Here is a 21,244-nt window from a genome sequence, read left to right on the forward strand (position 1 = left end):
ATTGAGTTAATTGATATAGATAAAACTCCTAAGGCTCCTAATGTTCTTGTTTCCACTGAAATCAGTTTTAGTCCTGCTGATATGTATTCTGAAAAAAGGGATAAGAGATTGCAACATTTAAAAGATAAGAAGTAGTTGACATTGCAGGCTGATTTAGAAGCAGCAGGTGATCCTAATTGGGTAGAACCCCCTATTGATAAGATTCCTATTCGAAATCGACATGTTCTTGTCTCTAGGAGTTTGCAGGAAAATAAGCCTTTATATCTGAAAATTTTGAGTGAACATTAAAAATATATGTGTGATTTTCTCTCTTATATGAGATATGATGATGAGAAGGTTTTAGATCCTAATGATTCAGATGAGGCAATTAAGGAGCGTAACAGACATATGTACAATGAAGATACTGGGTATGTGGTTTGTGAGTATGGTAGCGATAATAAGTTAAAAAGTGATATCATTTTTGTTAGAGAGGAGTTTAGTTCGCTGCGTCCTTTTATCTGAGTTAACAGTGCTGGTATTGATGCTTAGAATTACGTACTAAATGTTGAAGAAAGCAAAATAACTGACAGAGGCATTTTTCAATACAAAAGATTTTGTTTTCATATTGGAGTTTCTATAATTTTTTCTTTTTCATTACATATTTATTTCCGGAAGTTTTATTTATATAACATAATATTGTTTTATTCATGTTATTTTTTTCATTATGTTTTGTAGGAATCTATTGAGAGATACTTAACAAAGAGAAAATTGTACCAGGAAGAAGTTAAATTCATCAAAGAACAGGAGAAATTTTTTGAGACTTTGAAAGATGATCCAGAACAATTTGAAAGTTTAAGGAAGATTTTTTAAAAAAAGGAGCTTGCGTTGAAGTTGAAAAAAACATAATCCTCATGGTGTTTATAATTGTATAAATCAATGGGTTGAGTTTACTCCTTTTCTCAATATAGCTGAAGCAGAGTTGGTAGGTTTTTAACTTCATTTGTTACATTAGAATTTTATAGTTCGGTTTTAACTTATTATAGTCAGGTATAAGTTTCTTTTAGTCTGCTATAATCTTCTTTTACTCTAGTAATATATTTTTATAGTTAGCTATTGTCTTCTTTTACTGGTAATATATTTTTATAGACAAGTATTAGCTTCTTTTAGTCAAGTATTACATTTTTATAGTCAGATATTAGCTTGTTATAGTCAGGTATTAGCCTATTATAGTCAGGTATTAGCTTCTTTTACTCAGGTATTAGCTTCTTAAATTTAGGTAATAATTCATTCTAGTCAGATAATAGTTTGTTTTTGTAAGCTATTATTTCTTTCGAATCAGATGTTATGGTTTTATAGTCACGTATTAACTTCTTTTAGTTAGATATTATTATTATTTTGTATGGTAATAGTTTTTAACATATTTTGCAGATTATCTTTCCTATTTGGTATCATTATCATTATACTCTTATGGTTTTGAATTTCATTCCTGGTAAAGATCCATCTATAGATTGGATAAATAATAGAAGTGGTCTTTGTCAGAGTTTTGATTCGTACGACAAAATTGATACATATCTGGTAAGAATTTTAAAAATAATAGTTTTAGTTCTCTTATAGAAAATTATACTTGTATATATATATATATATATATATATATATATATATATATATATATATATATATATATATAGGTTAAAACTCCTAGATTTTTTTTAAGCAAGCATGGTCATCCGAAAGCTAATATTATTACGGGTCTGCCTTGGAATATTCCTCACTTTTCATGGAGAATAACCACTGAAAGTAATGATTGTGGTGTTTTTCCGTTAGTTTGTATGCAAAAGTACATTGGATTAGATGCTAGAATTGTTAATTTGAAACTTGTAAGTTTTTTTTTCTCTTAAATTTTTTTACTTCTACTAATGATTTTTTACTGTTCTTATTTATGTGTTCTTTTATAAATTTGCAGAAGCAAAATAAGAAGATTTACAGATGAAATATTACTTTTCATTTGATGAATAGAGAAGAAAATTTTTGGTGCAAGAAAGTGTGGAATGATTGCATTTCTTTTTCTACTATGAAGCACATCATTTTGAATGCTCAACCTGCAAGGAGAAAGGTTGAGAAGAAATATGCAGATGATGTAACTGCTTTAATAAAAGAAAAGAGAAGCAATTCATGTTGGAGCAAAAAAAAAAAAAGTTTTTGGATTAGCATTTAGGTAAAGTTGTAAAGTTAGATAAGGAAGTAAATGGTTCTGTAAAGAAGTAGATTTTTTTTTTTGAGGAATTGTTTTAGTTCAAGAAGTACATATAAGTTATTTTTACAATTTACATTCATTTTTTTATATGTATATATTTTCTTTTTATTGTCAGATATTAAGTTTCTTTTGTTTGATAATACTTAAGTGTACTCAAATATTAATTTCTTTGATAATAATATTTAAGTATAAACAAATAATAGGTTAGTTATGTTATGAATGAATTAGGCTTTTTTAGTCAGGTTTTATATTATCTTTGTCAGGTTTTACATAATTTTAGTCGAGTTATTAATAGTTTTAGTCAAGTTATTAAGTACAGTAAGAGATTAATTTTCTTTTCTTTGATAATAATTTTAGTCATGTTTTACATTATTTAGTCAGAAATTACAATGTATAAGTCAGGTTTTATATAAATTTAATCAAGTATTACAAATTATTCATCAGATATTATAAAGTTATTAATTAGGTATTATAAAATATTAGTCAGATATAAGCTATATTTTCTTTGATAATTGGCTATTACAGTCAAATAAAAGTTTATTTATATTAAAATTAGAAATATTTTAAAAATTGAAATATCAAAACAAAGATATCAGAACATAGTATTTTTTTTACAATTATTATGGATTATTTTTAAAATCACCCTATATTATATGAGTTGTGGATTTGGAGTTTTTATACCAAACTCATTTGGATCTCTTGTTGCTGTTCTTCTTCTTTTAAAATGTACTCTAATTTTTTTGTTCTTCTTTGGTCTTCCTTTAGTTTTTGGTCGTTATGAATCTTTTATTGTATTCCTTCTCTCTTCTTCTTCATCAAGTTCACGAATTTTTTCTTCATTTGTTTGGAACACTTTTCTTACAGATTTGTACAATTGTTCCAAAGCATCATCACAAATTTTTGTTGCATCTTCGTTCCCTTGACATATTGTTACAAGGTTGTAGAAATTCCTATATATATATATATATATAAATGGGATCATGTGAGAACCAAGTCCTATAATAGGAACTAGGAACTCATCATTATCTTTGATTGCTCTCAATCCGACGGCTTGTGTTTCACCCGCCTTTTTCAATTTCATTAAGGGCATTTTTGGTACTTTTGCCAGTTGAATGACCTTTCTCCTGTTCTTTTCGCGGTTCTTTTGTTTCTCTCTCCTCTCTTTCACTTTCTCTCTCTACTCTCAAATCTCTCTGTATTTTCGTTTCTCTTGTATCAAAATCAGGATTTTGTTCTTCGCTAATCATTTTTTTGCTGTGATTCTTTGTTTTCGTCATTGTTTGAGGTAATTCTTTTTTATTTATTATACTTTTTGTGATTTTGTGAATTTTTTTATCAATTTGCAATCTGTTTTGTTCAATTTGAGATTTTTTGTTTTTTCGTTCCATTTATTATATTTGAATTGTTGTTTTTGTTTTCGTTCGATTTTTCCAGCTTATATCTGTTTTATTTAACGTTGTTTTGTTATGGTTTTGTGGTTTTTGAAGTACTTTCTACGATTTATGGTTCATATAATACGATTTAGGGATTTTTTTTGAATTACTTACTACATTTTAGGGTTTTATATTACGATTTGGGGTTTTTTTTTTAATTTTGAGTCTAATAGTATGATTTTGTGTTGTTTTGAGTCTGATATTACGATTTATTGTTCATTGCATCATATTATGATTTTGTGTTGTTTTGAGTCTTATATTATGATTTTGTTATGCTGTGATTTACTTTTCATTATTAATTTTGCTTAATCCTTATAACTTCATGGTTTTTAGTTTGTTTAATTTTTTCAGTTTTTTTTTTTTTTTTTTTTTTTTTTTTTTTTTTTTTACTTTTTTCTTTGAGTCATTAACTTTTTAGTATACCTCTAATAGTTTTTGTTAGTATACTTTTTAAAATTGGTTTACTTTTTGCTATTGTTTATTTACTTTTTTCTTTGATTCATTTACTTTTCAGGAAGATGACTGAAAGTGTAGAGCATTGTTCTGCTGCTGTCACTAATGAAGATATGAATGTAAGAATTTTTAAAACACTCACTCAGCCTATGCTTCCTAGGATATATTATAATTCTGGAGGTGATAAAGAGTATATGCCAAGTTGTTCTTTAGAAAACAAACCCTTTGTTGGAATGAAATTTGATACTCTTGAACTTGGTATTGCCTTTTATTACAAATATGCCAATGAGTGTGGATTTAAAGTCCGTTCTAGTACTACTAAAGTACAAAAGAATAAGGATGATTCTAATGATAAAGGAGTTACTGTAATTAAATATTTATTATGTAGCAAAGAAGGGTATGTGACAAATAACAAGAAAGCTGGTAAACAAGTTGAAGGTGCATGTTTAAGGAAAAAAACTGTGAAGAGAGTTGGATGTCCTGCTAAGATTAAATTTAGGTTTTGTAATGGTGGCCAATATGTTGTTTATTCTTTTTATGAGCCTCAAGCTCACCCTTTTTCTAAACCTTTTACTAGGCGGGTTCCTAAATATGAAGTTGGTTTAAATTTTGCTCATAAGAAGTTTATTTTTGACAACTCAAAGTTAAATATAGGGGTTGTTATGTCTTATAGGATCATGAAAGAACTTTGTGGTGAGTTTGAAAATGTCAGGGGCAGTAAAAATGATTTCAAAAATTTTTCTTGGGACTTAAAAGTTTATATTTCTAATGCCGATGATGCAATGTTTATTCAAAACCTTGAACAAAAAGTGAAAACCAGTAAAGGGGGTTATTATTTTGATTACTGTATTGATGAAAGCAGGCACTTGACTCGTGTTTTTTGGGCTGATGCTATTGGTAGAAGAGATTATCAATTGTTTGGGGACTCTCTCTCTTTTGATTCTACCTATGATACAAATAAATATTCATTGGTTTTCTGTCCTTTTAATAGAGTTGATAATCATAAGAGATGTGTTACATTTTGTGCTGCTGTATTATCTAAAGAAGATGTAGAATCTTTTGTGTGGCTATTTCAAACATTTTTTAAGTGTATGGGAAGAGAACCCTCTTGTATAATCACTAATCAAGACCCTGCAACGGGTATTGCCATACAAAAGGTTTTTACCAAGACTAAACACAGATTATGTATGTGGCACATAATGAGGAAGGTACTTGAAAAGGTTGGAACTCAGTTTTCTAATTAAACTGACTACTTGAAAAAGCTAAGTGCAGTAGTTTGGGATAGAGAAATTGATCCCCATGTATTTGTTGATGGCTGGAATAGTGTTATGGAGGAATTTGACCTTGTCAATCATGATTGGTTTGCATACATGTTCAAGATTAAACATCTTTGGATCCCTACATATTTCAGGGACTTATTTATGGGTGGGTTACTGCGTTCTACTTCTAGGTCTGAAGGTGAAAACAGTTTCTTTTGTAATTTTACAAACCCCCATGTAACTTGTGTTGAATTCTTTGTCCGTTATGAAACTGCTCTTGATACTCAAACGCATGAACAGGATGAGTTGAATAGGCTTAATAAATCTAAGCCTCAATTGCTTACTCATTTACACTTGGAAAAGCACACTGTTGTTGTTTATACTCGTGCCTATGATTTTCAAGAAGAATGCCAGGTAGCCTATTTCTCATATGGTGTTGAAAGTTGTAGTTCTCTGCATGGAGATGGTGTGGAGTTTTCTATAATTGTTGATCATGAGAAAAGGAAAAATTTTGATGTAAATTTTGACTTGGCCACATATGAGTCAAGTTGTACCTGTAAAATGTTTGAGAGTCAAGGCATCTTATGTAGACACATTCTTTATATTATGAAAGGTGTTTTGGGGTTTTTTGTCCCTCGGGAGAGTTACAACTCGAAGACTAATCCTGCCGGCTCTGTACCTGCAAAATTAACGGAGACACCAGTTGGATGGTGCTCCGCCTCCAACGCTCAAGTTAGTAACTTGAAGTAGAGTAAAAGGTGCGGAAATTAAGGTGGGGATCTGCTTGGATTCCAAGCTCAGTTGTCTCTATCAAAGGGACGGTTTGCAATGAATACCTTAAAATATCAACCTGTCCTCCAAAAGAGGGGAATCTCCCTATTTATAGGGTCCTTGGGAATTGCGCCCCTGATTAGGGTATCAAACCCTAATCATTGGTGGGCTGCGCCGTTCTACGGCTTTCTCGGGATTTGGGCCTGAAGGCCGACATTTTCCCAAATATCTGAGATGACACGTGTCAAGCGGGGAATGGTCCACTTTGGACTATCCTTGGGCTGACACGTGTCGCCCTCCGATTAGGCCACATGGCGGGGTAAAAATACCCTAAACATTTGCCCCTCACAGATGTGACGTGGCAATCCGCGTGGCATCTGTGACACATGTCACTCGCTGAATGATGGTAAATTTACCGCCAAAAAACTACTGTTCACCTTCTGGGTAAATTACGGGAGTACCCCTTCATTTACCCTCTTTATATAGCCGTTTGACCCTCATAATTTTGCTACGCCTTGCCAAAATTTCAGAGTTAACTTAGAATCTTGAAAGAGAGAACAGAAGTCATCCGTCTGAGTCAGGCGCAAATTCGAAGAACTCAGCCGCACCAACACAGGCGGAACCGTCTACCTTCAGATATCAAATCTAAAGGTACCGTCTCTGACTCTTTCAGCTCTTTTTTCATTTTTCCGTTTGTATATATTCCTTGCAATAAATGGATTCATCACCAACGCACACGGCACAACCTAGGATAGAATCCAGCCGTTCACCAGGGACGGCTGAGTCTAGGACTGGTAGTGCCGTCTCTGGGTGTTGGGACCACCCTCATGCTTGGATTCCGACCATCTGCGCGTCTGTGCAGGACACAATGGCTCGGATTAAGCAGACGGCACGAGATCCAAATTACAGAAGCGATGACTCAGGCGATCAAACGTCTGAGGGGGAGACGTCTGGCTCTGGACACCAGACGGCTCCGGAGAGATCCCCTCCGCGCGGCCCCCCAACTCCCCCTGATTCCTTTTTGGAGGAGTGTGACCAAAGCGGGGAAGAGGACAATAACCAAGGCGGTGAGGAAGCCGCCTCAGCTTCAATTTCTTTGTCAGGGGAGGAGGCGAGAGATATTCTTAACATCCCCTCTTCTGAAAGCAGTGATGATCTTCCCCCGCTTGACGATAGTGAGGAAGAAGAGAGGAAGACGTGGAAAGAGAAAGATGACCCCTTTAGAATCCACGTCTCCTCAAAAGATATTGACCTTATGGAGAAGGGTCTCAAAAATTTCTTGAAGGCCCACCCAATGGGAGACGGGTGGGGTATAAGGGTGCCTCCCCCAGACGGCACCATTTCCTGGGAAGACTCTGAACGCAATGCAAACGGCTACTTCGGCTGTTATGAAGCAACGTTCAAGGCGGGTCTCCGCTTCCCCCTTCACCAGGCGGTGAAGTCAATCTTGAGAGGCTACGGCCTCGGAGTCTGGCAACTTACCCCCAATTCTTGGGCAAACATTCTGGGGTATGTTGCCGCCTGCGAATTCCAAGGGGTTCACCCCGGCTGGGAAGCATTCGCCAAGATGCACTATCTCAGTCGTACCCCAGGCGGGTATAGAGCGTGGTACACTCTGACCACGTTTCCCCAATACATGATGACCTTGGATAAGGTCTCCAAATTTGACGGCTGGAAGCACAGGTTCTACCTGTGCACGGCTCCTACCAGGCGGGAGAACTATGAACTCCGCCTGTACAATAAGAAGCCCGACCTTATGGGTCGGAAGTGCTGCCTTCCTCGAATCCCGGATGAGGATTTTGAAAAGATAATTGAGGCTGATCTCTTCGGCCTCACAGACGCAACCCTGTCAACCGGGGAAACAATAAAGGTCCCGAAGAACTGGATCCCCAAGAGCGCCTGGCTCAGGGACGAGTGCTTCCTAGCCGCCTGTGGGCTAGGGCACATGTTTGATAGACGTATGCGCTTGACTCACTTCCGTCTGCAGTACTTTTGTATCGGAAATGAATTTCTTAATAATGTTCTAACTGCTTTCCCGTCTGATCTTGCAGAAGAAGCATTAAACATGTTGCCTGAAGAGAAGACACCCAGACGGTCTTCAGCGCAGATCCGCCGTGACTTGGCGGAGGCCCAGGCGCGAGACCTCAGGGCTAAGGTAACGCCTGACCTACTTTGTGAGTTAACTTTCACAGTTTCCTCATTCCGTCTGCTGACATTAAGTTATAATTTTTTCAGGGAGGCAAGGTGGACAAGACGTTTGAGAGGAACCTCAAACGGGCCAGGAAGGAGACCCCCGTCTCTAACCCCAGCAAGTCCTCCAAGAAGGCCGCCTCCTCTGCTACTCCTACTGCTCCGCCTGGGAGGCAAATGAGGATTGGAGGGAGGAAGGAGCAAGTGTCAGGCTCCATTGGCCTTGACTTGGCCCAGCCTCTTCCTGCAACCGGGGGGCTCTCAACGGCTGCCAGCGGCTCCCGCCTGGCCGGCTCTGCAGGTAAGAACCCCTTTGAATCTCCGCCTGAGCTGGGATGGCCGCTGCGAGTGAAATCACACTCCCAGCAGACGTCATCCTCAGACGGTCGGAACCAGATAGGCGCTGCTTTAGTAACTCAGTCTGACGCTGATTGTGATGCAGATCAATCGCCTCGCTGGCCAGACGTCTAGAGGCATGCCAGGGCCATGCTGGACGCTGTAGGCAAACGGGATAAGGATGCTATCCCTGGGATTGAGACGTTCAATCTTGAACGTATCCTTTCCCTTCTGGCTGAGGTAATGTACTTAGCCATTTTCAATAACTTTTCTGTTTTCTGCTCCGCCTGCCTCCTTAACCTTGTTTAATTTACAGGCCTTGCTGCGGGTAGACGGGCTCAAGCGTCCCTACACCCGCAAACGGGAAGAGGTAAGACGGGCAAAGCAGTCCGCCTCCACTGCCACTGATGTCGCTTTGCATTCCTCCATACTTAACGAACTTGAAACTAAAGCAACAGAAATGACGCAGGCGGCCAAGATTCAAGAGCTGTAAGCGGAACTGTAGGCGGTCAAAGAGAAGGCTGAGGCTGCAGAGACGGCCCAGAAGAAGGCGGAGGTGGATCTCCCTAAACTTAGGGAGGACCTCCAGAAGGCCCAAGAAAGCCTCCAGGCTCTTCAAGGAGTCTCTTCAGAGAATGCTGATCTGAAGAGCAAAGTGGCCAAGATGGAGGAGGCGGCAGCCAAAGCTCAAGAGAATTTTCGAGCAACCCTCCAGGCGGAGCAAAACCGTCTGGTTGCTGAGATGGCTGCCGATAATGAGGCTATGATGAAGATCGCCTGGGATGCCTTGAATCCTGGAAAGGATTATGGCGTCTGGGCCCTGGCTCACAAGTATGCAGACGAGGTCATCTACTTGAAAGAGAAAGGTGAGCCAGAACCGGAGTCCTTCCTCGCCTGGGCTGAGACGGAACAACCTGAGCCTGAAGATCCAGAGGCTCCAGAGGTTGAAATCGTGGATGATGGCGAGGAGAACCAGGAAGGGCCGCCTGCAGGCCAATGATTTAAGCGGTTGAGTGCCAAGTATTCTGCGGCTGTATGCCAAACAATTTACTTTTCCGGCCTGCGTGCCGAGTATTCTTGTCTCTTTACCGGCTGAGGAGCCGGGTTTATTAAACAATTGATCCATCCCAGCCGTTTGGCTGGGTGGAAAGTTCAATGAATGCAACCGACTGAGTCGGTTTTATAACTTTGCGCATGTGTTTGCACTTAAAAAATTTTTGCATTTGCAATTTTTTCTGCCTAACTTATCAAAAGTATGCGGCTGACCTTGCCCCTGGACGGCTGTGTGGTTGGTTCCAGGTGGAGTCGGTTGATTGACTTGGGGACGTCTGATGCTATAAAGAGCATGATATGTCTGTAAGTCAATCAATCACAGTAGTGATTGCCCCAAACCAAGTACACAGCCGTACATTAACAGGCGGTTCAGCGTCTAACTAGACGGTGTTTTCCGTCTTAGTAGACTTCATATAGCCATTGTACAACTCTTTGCCCCGAATGAGGATGTGTACAAATTTTTTTTAAAAAACGCTAAGAAATGCAGCCGGTCTCCGACTGATGTCCTTAGACATCCGGGGGCCGAAACTTGCTCTTTTTCTTACTGTTCAGGTCAGACGGCTATGGATGGCTGATTCAGCCGTCCAATGGTGGCCGTCTGCATTGACAGGGTAGGGAGGCAAATAGAGCCGCCTGACCCTTCATGGAGCAGGAAGGCAAATGCCGCCTGGGGGCAGGAGGCAAATGGCCGCCTGGGGGTAGGAGACAAATGGCCGCCTGACCCTTCATGGTGCAGGAAGGCAAATGCCGCCTGGGGGTAGGAGACAAATGGCCGCCTGACCCTTCATGGTGCAGGAAGGCAAATGCCGCCTGGGGATAGGAGGCAAATGGCCGCCTGACCCTTCATGGTGCAGGAAGGCAAATGCCGCCTGGGGGTAGGAGACAAATGGCCGCCTGACCCTTCATGGTGCAGGAAGGCAAATGCCGCCTGGGGATAGGAGGCAAATGGCCGCCTGACCCTTCATGGTGCAGGAAGGCAAATGCCGCCTGGGGTGATTGTAATCCAATTATACTTTCAATGTCCTTCTACCCCATTGGGGGGACTTGTATAATTTCAAAAAGTAATCTAAGTAGGAACTTCAGTCGGTCACCGGCTGATGTCCTGTGGACATCCGGTGATCAAAACTTGGTCGTTCCTGAGATTGCTCAGGTCAGACGGCTATGGATGGCTGATTCAGCCATCCAATTTTGGCCGCCTGCATAGGTACGTAGAGTAAGCAGGTTGGCTTCTCTCTGCGACGATTGCACCCGGAGGGGTGTCGCCGGATGCCTTTGTCCATGTTGGGACAGGCGAATTTAGGTCGAAGTAGCCATCCGGCCATTGGCCTCTGGTCTTGTTATAGACCGGCTGTACAGCCACTAAGCGTGTCTATGCTTAGCTTACTTATCTGGCCATTGGCCTCTTCATCAATCAGACGTTAATTCGATTTCCAAGAACTCAGAAAAACAAACAGGTGACCCGTCTGGGTTCAGACGGGAAACAAAATATGATAACAGAAAGCAACTTCTCATTAATGTGCTTCTTGTTTACAAAATTTACAAAATCTCAGAAGTAGTATTTTTTCAAATTATCTACATTCCAAGTTCTAGGCAGGCGCCTGCCGTCTGGAGTTTCCAGGCGATAGGTGCCGTCTCTTACTTCTTCATAAATCCGGTAGGGGCCTTCCCAATTAGGAGTTAGCTTTCCAAGCTCATTAGCCCTACCGGTTGCCTCCATTTTCCGTAACACTAGGTCGTCCACTTTCAAGGGACGCCTGTGTACTCTCTTGTTGTAGGCTCTTGTCATTCTCAGACGGTAAATCTCATGACGCAAGGCGGCATTGCCCCTACGTTCTGGAAGTGAATCCAATGCCAGGCGCATTGCCTCCCAGTTTGCCTCTTCATCATATAACATGACTCTGAGAGTCTGCTCATAGCGTTCAATGGGAAAGACGGCTTCAGCACCGTAAACCATGAGAAATGGGGTTTCTCCGGTTGACCTCTTTGTTGTTGTCCGGATGGCCCATAGGACATGGATTAATTCCTCAGCCCATAGGCCACCGGCTCTTTCAATTTTCTTCTTTATGCCGTCTGAGATCAGCTTGTTGAAGGCTTCAACTTGGCCGTTTGCTTGGGGACGGCCGACTGATGCGAAACAGGTTGAGATCCCTTGATCTCCCAACCAAGTTTTTAGCTGAGGCGTCTCAAACTGAGGGCCATTATCAAACACCATGGACATAGGTACCCCATACCGGGTGATGACATTCTTCCAGATGAAGGAAATGACGTCTGATGTCTTGATATTCTTTACCGCCTCAGCCTCTACCCACTTGGTGAAGTAATCCACAGCCACCAAGATATAACGCTTACCGCCTGGTGCAGGCGTGTAAGGACCTAAAATGTCCATGCCCCATTTTGCAAACGGAATTGGGCTATGGATGACCGTCAGATCAGTAGCCGGGCGGTGAATAAGTTTGCCAAATTTCTGGCACTTGTCACATTTTCTCACCAATTCTTTGGCGTCTGCCTCTAGAGTAGGCCAAAAGTATTGCCGTCTGGCTCTGACGGCTAGAGATCTGCCGCCTATGTGGGAGGCGCAGAACCCCGAGTGCAAGTCTTCGAGAACTTCCTTCCCCTTCTCTGGGGTTACACACTTCAATAGAGGCTTAAGAAACCCCGCCTTGAAGAGTTCTCCATTTCTCAACTCAAAGCTTGCAGCTCGCTTTTTCAGAACGGCTGCCTCCTGTGGCGAATCAGGGAGCGTGCCGTCTGAGAGGTACGCCCGGATGCCATCCATCCAGGTGGAGCTTCGGTCTAGGATTCCAATAGGATCTTCAAAGATGCTTCTTTTTTCAAGTACTTCCCAGAAGACTGACCGAGGCGTATCATGGCAGGCGGAAGATGCAAGCTTCGATAGCGCATCCGCCTGGTTATTGTCAGACCTGGGCACTTGATTCAGCCGGAACTCCTCAAGTGACCCAGCCTCTTCTTTGACCGCCTGAAGATATTTGATCATAGCCGGGTGAGTTGCCTCATATGCTCCCTGATACTGGCTAACGACCAACTGCGAATCTGAGTAGGCGTCAATTTTTGTTGCCCCTGCCGCCTTACACATACGGATTCCGGCTAGCAGGGCTTCATATTCCGCCTCATTGTTTGAGGCCTGAAAATTGAACCGTAGTGCATACTCATATCTGTCCCCTTCAGGAGACTCATAAATTACGCCTGCACCACAGCCGTTCTTCGTAGAACTCCCGTCTACATACACTTTCCAAACCTGATCAAGATTATCCGGAGCCACCGGACGGGTCATTTCCACAATGAAGTCGGCAAACGCCTGACCTTTCACTGCCTTTCTTGGTTCGTAAATGATTTCAAGACTTTGCATTTCAATAGCCCATTTTAGCATTCTTCCGGATGACTCCAAGGTAGACATTGGCCGCTTGAGTGGCTGGTCGGTGTAAATTACCACCGGATGAGCCAGAAAGTAAGGCTTCAATCTTTTGAATGCCATGTACAAAGCAAAGCCAAATTTTTCAACCAGGGGGTACCGGAGTTCAGCATTTTTAAGAACATGGCTAATGAAGTAAACCGGGAGCTGAACGCCGTCTCGCTCAGCAAGGAGAACGGCACTGAGAGCATGGTCTGAGACGGCCAAATACATATACAACGTCTCCCTAGGTAGAGGACTGACCAACCTAGGCAGAGAGTGCAAATGCTCTTTTAGCTTCTGGAATGCCGTCTCAGCATCGTCTCCCCATTCAAACCTGGTTTTCTTCCTGATTGCTTGGAAGAAGTAAAGGCATTTGTCACCTGACCGGCTGAGGAACCTCCCCAAGGCGGCCAGGCAACCAGTCAGCCTCTGGACTTCCTTGACAGAACGGGGTGACTTCATGTCAATTACCGCCTGTATCTTTTCGGGGTTAGCCTCTATCCCCCTTTGATCAATCAGGAATCCGAGAAACTTCCCCGACTCAACACCAAAGACGCATTTCTTGGGGTTTAACATGACCTTATGCCGCCTGAGGGTGGTGAATGTTTCTCGGAGATCAGCAAGGTGATCCGCCTGTTGCTTGGATTTGACTATCATGTCAAAAACGCCTCCACATTCCTCCCAAGTTGATTGATGAAGACCGTATTAATCATTCGTTGGAAGGTGGCAGGCGCATTCTTCAAGCCAAACGGCATCACAGTATAACAGAATAACCCCAAATCAGTGACGAAGGCCGTCTTCTCTTGATCTTTTTTCCAGAGGGGTATCTGATGGAAGCCGGAGTAGGCATCCATGAAGCTCATCAAGGCGTGACCGGCTGTAGAGTCGACCAGACTGTCGATCTTTGGAAGCGGGTAACTGTCCTTTGGACACGCCTTGTTGAGGTCTGTGTAATCAACACACATGCGCCAGGTCCCATTCGGTTTCTTAACAAGGACCACATTGGCCACCCAGTCGGGGAAATTGCAGGGCCGAATGAACCTGGCGTCTAGCAGCTTTTTGATTTCGGCAGCTGCCGCCTGACTTCTTTCCTCGCCATGGTTTCTTTTCTTTTGCCGGGTGGGCTTCTTTTTGGGATCCACGGCGAGTTTGTGGACAGCGAGATCCGGGCTGACGCCTGGCATCTCTTCCACTTCAAAGGCAAAGATGTCTTTGAATTCTTTCAGCAGAAGGTGCAAGTCTGCACCCAGGGCAGCATTAGCAGCCGTCCCAACCTTCACCGTCCGCTCTGGACGGCTGTCGTCCAGAACGAGATCAATGTGTTCTCCAGCCGGTTGGGGACGGAGCTCGTCTGACCGTTCGCCGGCCAGTGATTGCTATTTTTTCTCTTTTTTCACCTCCACCAGCAGAGGCGCTTTTCTCTTCTTACCAACGGCTGGTGGGGCAGGGTTGGCATCCTTGACAGCGTCAAGGTCTATTGGTTCCTTCCCTTGGCCGTCTGAGGCCACAGTATCTTTAACGGCTGAGAGATAACACTCCCGAGCCGTCTTCTGATCCCCGTTCAGGGAACCAACAGAGCCATCATCCCGCTCATACTTGACAAGCATGAGAGACGGGATGATCACCGCCTTGGTTTCGTTGAGGGTTGGCCTACCAAGGATAATATTGTAGGCGGTCAACTCCTCCACGGCCAAGAACCTGACGACAACATGCCGTCCCTGGCCTTTTTCTCCCAGCCGGATGGGCAAATCAATTCTGCCGGCTGGGTAGACCATCCCACCCCCAAAACCAACCAAGGGGTGGGTAACCGGATGCATGCTGCTGGAGTTGTACTTCAGCTTCTGCAGGCACCGGAGGCTGATGATGTCCGACGAGCTGCCGGTGTCAATAAGGATCCGTCCAACCAGCTGGTTGGCAACCTTACATTCAATGACGACCGGGTCGTCATGCGGACGGCGGACGCTGCCCCTGTCCTTCTCAGTTATGAGGACGTCTGGGAAGGTGGAGGAGGCAGACGCCTGCTCATCATCATCCTTGTCCATCTTTCGAAGATGGCTCTTGGTGCCCCGGATGGTAGGGCCACCACATGAAAATCCGCCTGCTATAGTGTAGACCGGATCCTTATCTGTATCCGAACTACTAGCCGGCTGGGTAGCCTTGGAGGACTGACCCTCGCTCTTCTTTTTTGCCCCGACTGGGGACTTATAAATGTAGGACTTTAAAAGCCCTTTGTCAGCCAGACGGTCCAACGTCCGCTGCAGACTAAAGCAGTCGTTGGTGTCATGGCCAACCTCCTCATGGAACTGGCAATATTTATTTTTGTTCCGTGACTGGACGGAGCTCTTCATTGGATTCGGCTTCTCAATGGACAGCCGGTCCTTTACCTCCATGAGGATGGAGTTGCGGTCTTTGTTAAACTCGTACTTGGGGACGTACGGTTTAACCTCTTTCTTCTTCTTCTGGGACGGCTGCTCAGAATCGCTGACCGCCCAGACTTCTTTTCTCTTTCCGCTCTTTTCTTTTTTATTACCCGGCTGAGCTGGCCGGCTGTCTCTCTGTTTGTCAGACTTCTTGGAGTCTGACTGGCCACCAGGCGTGCAGAGGTCGGTAGCCTGTATATAGCTTTCCGCCTCCCTCAGGGCCGCCTGTAGCGTAAATGCCCCTTTTCTAACAAGGTCGAACTTAAAAGCCGACCCGTCTCTCAGACCCTTGAAAAAGTCTGTGAATGCTACCTCGTCAGACAGCCCCTGGATCTGTATTCTAACCAGGTTGAACCGCCTGACATAGGCGCGTAGCCCTTCTCTCTCACCCTGCCTAACGGTGCTCAAATCAAGGCTCGTTTTCTTGGCAGGAATGTTCATTGAGAAGTTGGTTGCAAACAAGAAGGCTAGCCTCTTGAAGCTATCAACAGAACCGGCTGGCAAGTTGCCAAACCCCTGCTGGGCAATGCCCTTCAGTGTAGCCGGGAAACAACGACACCAGGTGGCATCGTCCCACCCCTATAAGCACATGAGGTTGGTATATGCCATCAGGTGGTCTTCCGGGTTGGTGGTACCATCATAGGTGCCCACCAAAACATTCTTAACCTTGGTCGGCTGAGTCGCCTCGGTTATATTGGCTGCAAAGGCAGGCGGCTGTTCGCCTAGCCTCATTAGCCGAAGCTGCCAGTCCAGAGGCTGGGCAGGAGTATATGCCGCCTGACCTCCAAAAGGAGGTGGCTGCATGAACTGGAGGCCATATTGCCCATACTGCGCCTGAGGTGGGTATGGTATAGACCCTATCATCAGCTGAGGTTCGGTGTTGACGGTTTTACCGCCTGTCCGACTCTCATTCAAGGACACAGAGTTCCTTGCAGAAGCTTGCTTGAAGCTGTCTGGAAAGCTCGAAGTGGAAGCTGACTCAGACTGCTGCCGCCTCCTTCGATCGATGACTTGTCGTGCATCGAAGGTAGACGCATTTTGTGCCTCCGGCTGGGGTCGCCGGGGCATCAGAATCTTAGACCAGTCAAGTGTTGCGGCTGCCTTCTCCTTTGGATGAGGAGTTGGCTGCCTGTCCTTGACCGGCTTCTTCTTCTTTCCAGAAGTGGGAGTCTTTTTAGCCGGCTGACTCTTGCTAGAGCCTGCCTTGTTTTTGTTGATCATAGCCTTGATTTCACCTTTGAAAGAGGTCATGAATCTCATGAGCTCATCTCGGGTGACTGGGGCTTGACCTTTGGCCTTATGGGTTTCCCCGTCTGGCCTTCCAGGTGGGCGCCTGCTTGGGCCCGCCTGGTCTTCATTTCGCTCCAGTTGATCCCTGGAACGAATAGATTTAGAGATGAGAGATCCATCCCTAGAGATGTAAGCCTCAACATCATTATCTTCCTCCTCATCCTCCTCCTCAGTGAATACCTCTGGCTGAGGCTGAGGTGGAGGCTGGGGGATTTCGAACCCGACCGGTTGAATAACCGGTTGCAAGTCATCCAAGTTACCCGTCTGGGTACCCGGACGTAGAGAGGTAGAATTGAGAATCGGTACAGAGTTTTGAACCATCTTGAGGTACTCTCCCCACAGACGGCGCCAAATGTTTTGGGGTTTTTTGTCCCTCGGGAGAGTTACAACTCGAAGACTGATCCTGCCGGCTCTGTACCTGCAAAATTAACGGAGACACCAGTTGGATGGTGCTCCGCCTCCAACGCTCAAGTTAGTAACTTGAAGTAGAGTAAAAGGTGCGGAAATTAAGGTGGGGATCTGCTTGGATTCCAAGCTCAGTTGTCTCTATCAAAGGGACGGTTTGCAATGAATACCTTAAAATATCAACCTGTCCTCCAAAAGAGGGGAATCTCCCTATTTATAGGGTCCTTGGGAATTGCGCCCCTGATTAGGGTATCAAACCCTAATCATTGGTGGGCTGCGCCGTTCTACGGCTTTCTCGGGATTTGGGCCTGAAGGCCGACATTTTCCCAAATATCTGAGATGACACGTGTCAAGCGGGGAATGGTCCACTTTGGACTATCCTTGGGCTGACACGTGTCGCCCTCCGATTAGGCCACATGGCGGGGTAAAAATACCCTAAACAAAAGGCATATCTATACGTGAAATTCCTGATTTTTATATCTTGAATCGTTGGAGAAAAGAAGTTCTGAAGAAAGCTTCAGCCATAAATGTTATTCTGGATGATGCTTCTAAGTATGATTACAAGAAGCAATTGGTGAGTGATGTGTGGTCCAAGATTTTCAGTTGTGTGAGTTTATCTGACCAACCAGAGGATGATTTATCTGAGCTTATTAGGACATTATCTTCATTTGAAGAGAAAATGCTGACAAAGAATAATCCTGATAATGCAACTAGTTCAAAAGAAGTGAAAGATGCTGATATTCAGGTTTTGGTTAGGTCAAATGAAGTAGATTTAAACATCTTGCCTCCAAATCAGTGTCTTAATAAAGGTTTTTCCAGAAGTTCAAAGCGGTTGAAGAGTGAAAAAGAAATAGCTTCTGAAGAAAAATCCAAAAAGGGCAGAACTTGTAGAGCTTGTGGGCAATCTGGTGTTTCACATGACAGTAGAAACTGTCCGAACAAGTAGTGCTTCAGGTATTTTACTTTTAAATGTGTTACATTTACTTTAATCTGTTATTTATTTACTTTAACATTTAACTTGATTTACTTTTTATTTTTGTGCAGGTATTATTATACTTGGTACTTTTTTTTTGGTATTTTACCTTTGTAATTTTCTCATTTACTTTAAGTTGAAATTAATTTACTTTACATTTTAATTTATTTACTTTAATTTTTCACTGATTTTCAGATGTTTATTTTTGTGCAGTTATTATAATACTTGGAAATTTAAAGAAGTTTTCGAAGATCAAGATCAAGATATACTGAAGTTTAATTTTTATTATTGTAATATTTTTACATTTAATTTATGTAATTGTACTACAGAATTAAAGTGCAGTTTATTTACTGTTAGCTATTACACATTAACTTTATGAAATGTTTCATTTACTTTATGATATTTTATATCATATGAATTGTGTGATTTATGTAATGTCCTTATTTACAAAATTGAAGATAATATCCTATATTACTCCTTTCGTCCTAGAATACTTGACATGATTTCCATTTTCCATTCCAAAATACTTGACATATTTCTAAAAATAGCATGGAACCACATTTACCACGTTTGAGATGAGTTTGTTTACCTCAAAACATAAACATTTCCCGTGAATCACCACAAATTCACTCTAGTTCTTATCAATGTACAAGTACTCGTACAACTCTATATTGATAGCTACTAAGTAAAGCATGGTCAAAAGGTAAGGATTGAACCAACTTTGAGAGTATGAGATCAATCATAAAACATTTCATCTTACCTAGACACTCATGTAGTACTCATCCTCATTCCCTTTACAAATATCACTATTCTTTTCTAGACATTGTATTCCCTTCACGTTTAGTCCATTTTCTTTTACTTTAATAGTATTTTTCTTTACTTTAAAAGCGAATACCATATTTCAGAAATATTACATTTTCTAAACTTTATTCTTTTACCTTTAACATAGTTCTTTTAATCTAACTTAAATTAAAGTTGGGTCACTTCGAGTCAACTTCAAGTTGAGTCAGGTCATTTGGGTCAAGTCGTTTCATGTCAAGTCTTTTCAAACCAAGTCTACTTTTGGGTTTCAAATAGGGTTGGCAATTCGGGTCAGAGGGTCAGGTTCAGGTCGGGTTCGGGTCAGATTTCGGGTCGGTTTCGGGTTATGCTTAGAAACTATCAAAAATAGTGTAAATCTTAATATTATTATGAAATATGAAATTTTGGTGAAATTGGGTCGAATCCGGGTTGTTCAAGTTCGGGTTTTTCTTAGTAACTTCGGTTCGGGTTCGGGTTGGGTTATCAAGTCGGGTCAGGGATTTCCAGCCCTAGTTTCAAATCAAGGTTGGATCAATTTCACATCGTTTCGGGTCACTTGTTTCAAGTTGATCATGGGTAGAGTCATTTGGGTTGGGTCATTATGTCTGGGTTAGAATTAGCATTTAGGTAAAATTTATTTAACACTTATTGCAAATAATTGTTGTTTATTTTTTACAATTTGTTTTTAACTTTTATAGATAATTCTTTCACTTTAATAGATATTCCTTTTACTTTAAAAGATATTTCATTTATTTTTCAAAACGTTTTGTTTACTCTTTCGCAATATAAGAATACTCAATAAATAATATGAAAAAATTCTCTTAAATTTTTTCCTTTTACTTTAATGATAATTTCATTTACTTTTGGAATAATTTCTTTTACTTAAACAGTTTTTTTTCTGTACTTTAAAATCGAACACAATATTTCAGAATACACTTTATTTTCTAACTTTTTTTATTTACTTTTAGTTTATTTCCTGTTACTTTAACAATATTTTTCAGTTACCTTTTGATTCATTTCTTTCACTTTTATATCTATCACCAATTTTCACATAGAATAATTCTACTACTTCAACTCAGAAATAATATGTATTCTTCATACGAACATACTACTTAAACCTTCAAACTAATGTTGGATTAAAACTATACAATTTAATAGTACTCTAATGCCTATGATATATTCAAATCTGTTAAAAACACTTACACTTCAGATGCTGCTTTTGCTTTCTTCTCTTCCCAATCTTCAACATTATTTGTCAACAGTTTCTCTTGCATTTAATAGTTGTCATTAAGAAGTAGGTCAATTACTGTCTTTATATGATGGTGTGTCAATCTTTGAAATTCCTATATAAAAAAAAATAAAAGAATAAAAAAAAAACACTTTAATTAGTTTTAATTAATTATGCTATAAGTAATACATTTAACTTAATGAATTTAAGTACTTCAGAGATAAGTATGGTAACTTACCTCTTTTATTGTTCCTAATCCTATCCCATTAACACCATCATTTGCCTTCATGTGCAGCATTAGATAGCTTCCTGAGTAATTTTCTTCTCTTTCTTATTGGAATGGAAGTTCAATTATTCTCAGCTTGTAGGACAATATATCATTTGCTTGGATGCTTTCTTTTTTTAAACAATTTTTGCATTTGTATTATCTGTAATGGAACGAATATTAATGTAATATGATACATTAAAAATGAATTTAAAGACACTTTGTTAATCTATTGATGCTTTACTGTTTCTAAGATAAAACTCTGAACAAGCTCATATTCTTCATTGTTCTTATATAAAGTGTTGTCCAAATGATCAATTGTTTCATCTTTGAAGTTTATGACAGCAAGAAAGTAATGATCTTCCATAAGAGGTACAAATACCTGCACAAAAATGTTTTTAACACATATTTACTTCAAAGCTGTTTTGTATTACTTTAAACATATATTTTTCTACTTTAAATATATATTATATGTCTTACACGCACATTGAGCTGCATCCAAGTCCAATGATTGTGAATTGTTCCAATCAATCCATAGGTTTGCAAACTTGTTACTCCCTTTTTCCCATGAGCATTCAAACACATAGTTCAAGCATCCTGCAAAAAAATTCCAAAGATTATTTCAAATATTTATTCAATGTAATATTTACATTATTAAAGTAAATGTAAATAACTTACCATGAAATCTAATCCAAAGAAGAATCTGACCAAGTCATTTTCAG

General features: G+C 41.3%; 1 protein-coding gene across 1 annotated transcript; it reads left to right on the forward strand.

Annotated features, from left to right (window-relative positions):
• The first annotated feature begins 315 nt into the window (after positions 1–315).
• LOC145565046 (protein FAR1-RELATED SEQUENCE 5-like) lies at positions 316–18,585 on the forward strand. Its single transcript, XM_081625159.1, has 12 exons — positions 316–414; positions 715–829; positions 948–961; positions 1,408–1,554; positions 3,342–3,445; positions 4,181–4,484; positions 4,587–5,276; positions 5,382–5,941; positions 17,751–18,197; positions 18,300–18,314; positions 18,442–18,501; positions 18,558–18,585. The coding sequence occupies exons 1-12, from the start codon at positions 316–318 to the stop codon at positions 18,583–18,585; spliced, it is 2,583 nt and encodes an 860-aa protein (XP_081481285.1).
• Positions 18,586–21,244: the final 2,659 nt, after the last annotated feature.

Source organism: Chenopodium album, chromosome 10 (assembly GCF_948465745.1).
Source record: "Chenopodium album chromosome 10, dcCheAlbu1.1, whole genome shotgun sequence".
Lineage (NCBI taxonomy): Eukaryota > Viridiplantae > Streptophyta > Magnoliopsida > Caryophyllales > Amaranthaceae > Chenopodium > Chenopodium album.

What these genes read in the sequence shown, in the direction of transcription:
- LOC145565046 (XM_081625159.1), top strand. Translation starts at nt 316, where the DNA reads ATGAGATATGATGATGAGAAGGTTTTAGATCCTAATGATTCAGATGAG. An exon ending in CTAATGATAAAGGAGTTACT is followed by an intron (nt 4,485 to 4,586) that starts GTAATTAAATAT and finishes AAAACTGTGAAG; the next exon opens with AGAGTTGGATGTCCTGCTAA. An exon ending in TCAAGTTGTACCTGTAAAAT is followed by an intron (nt 5,942 to 17,750) that starts GTTTGAGAGTCA and finishes GAATCGTTGGAG; the next exon opens with AAAAGAAGTTCTGAAGAAAG.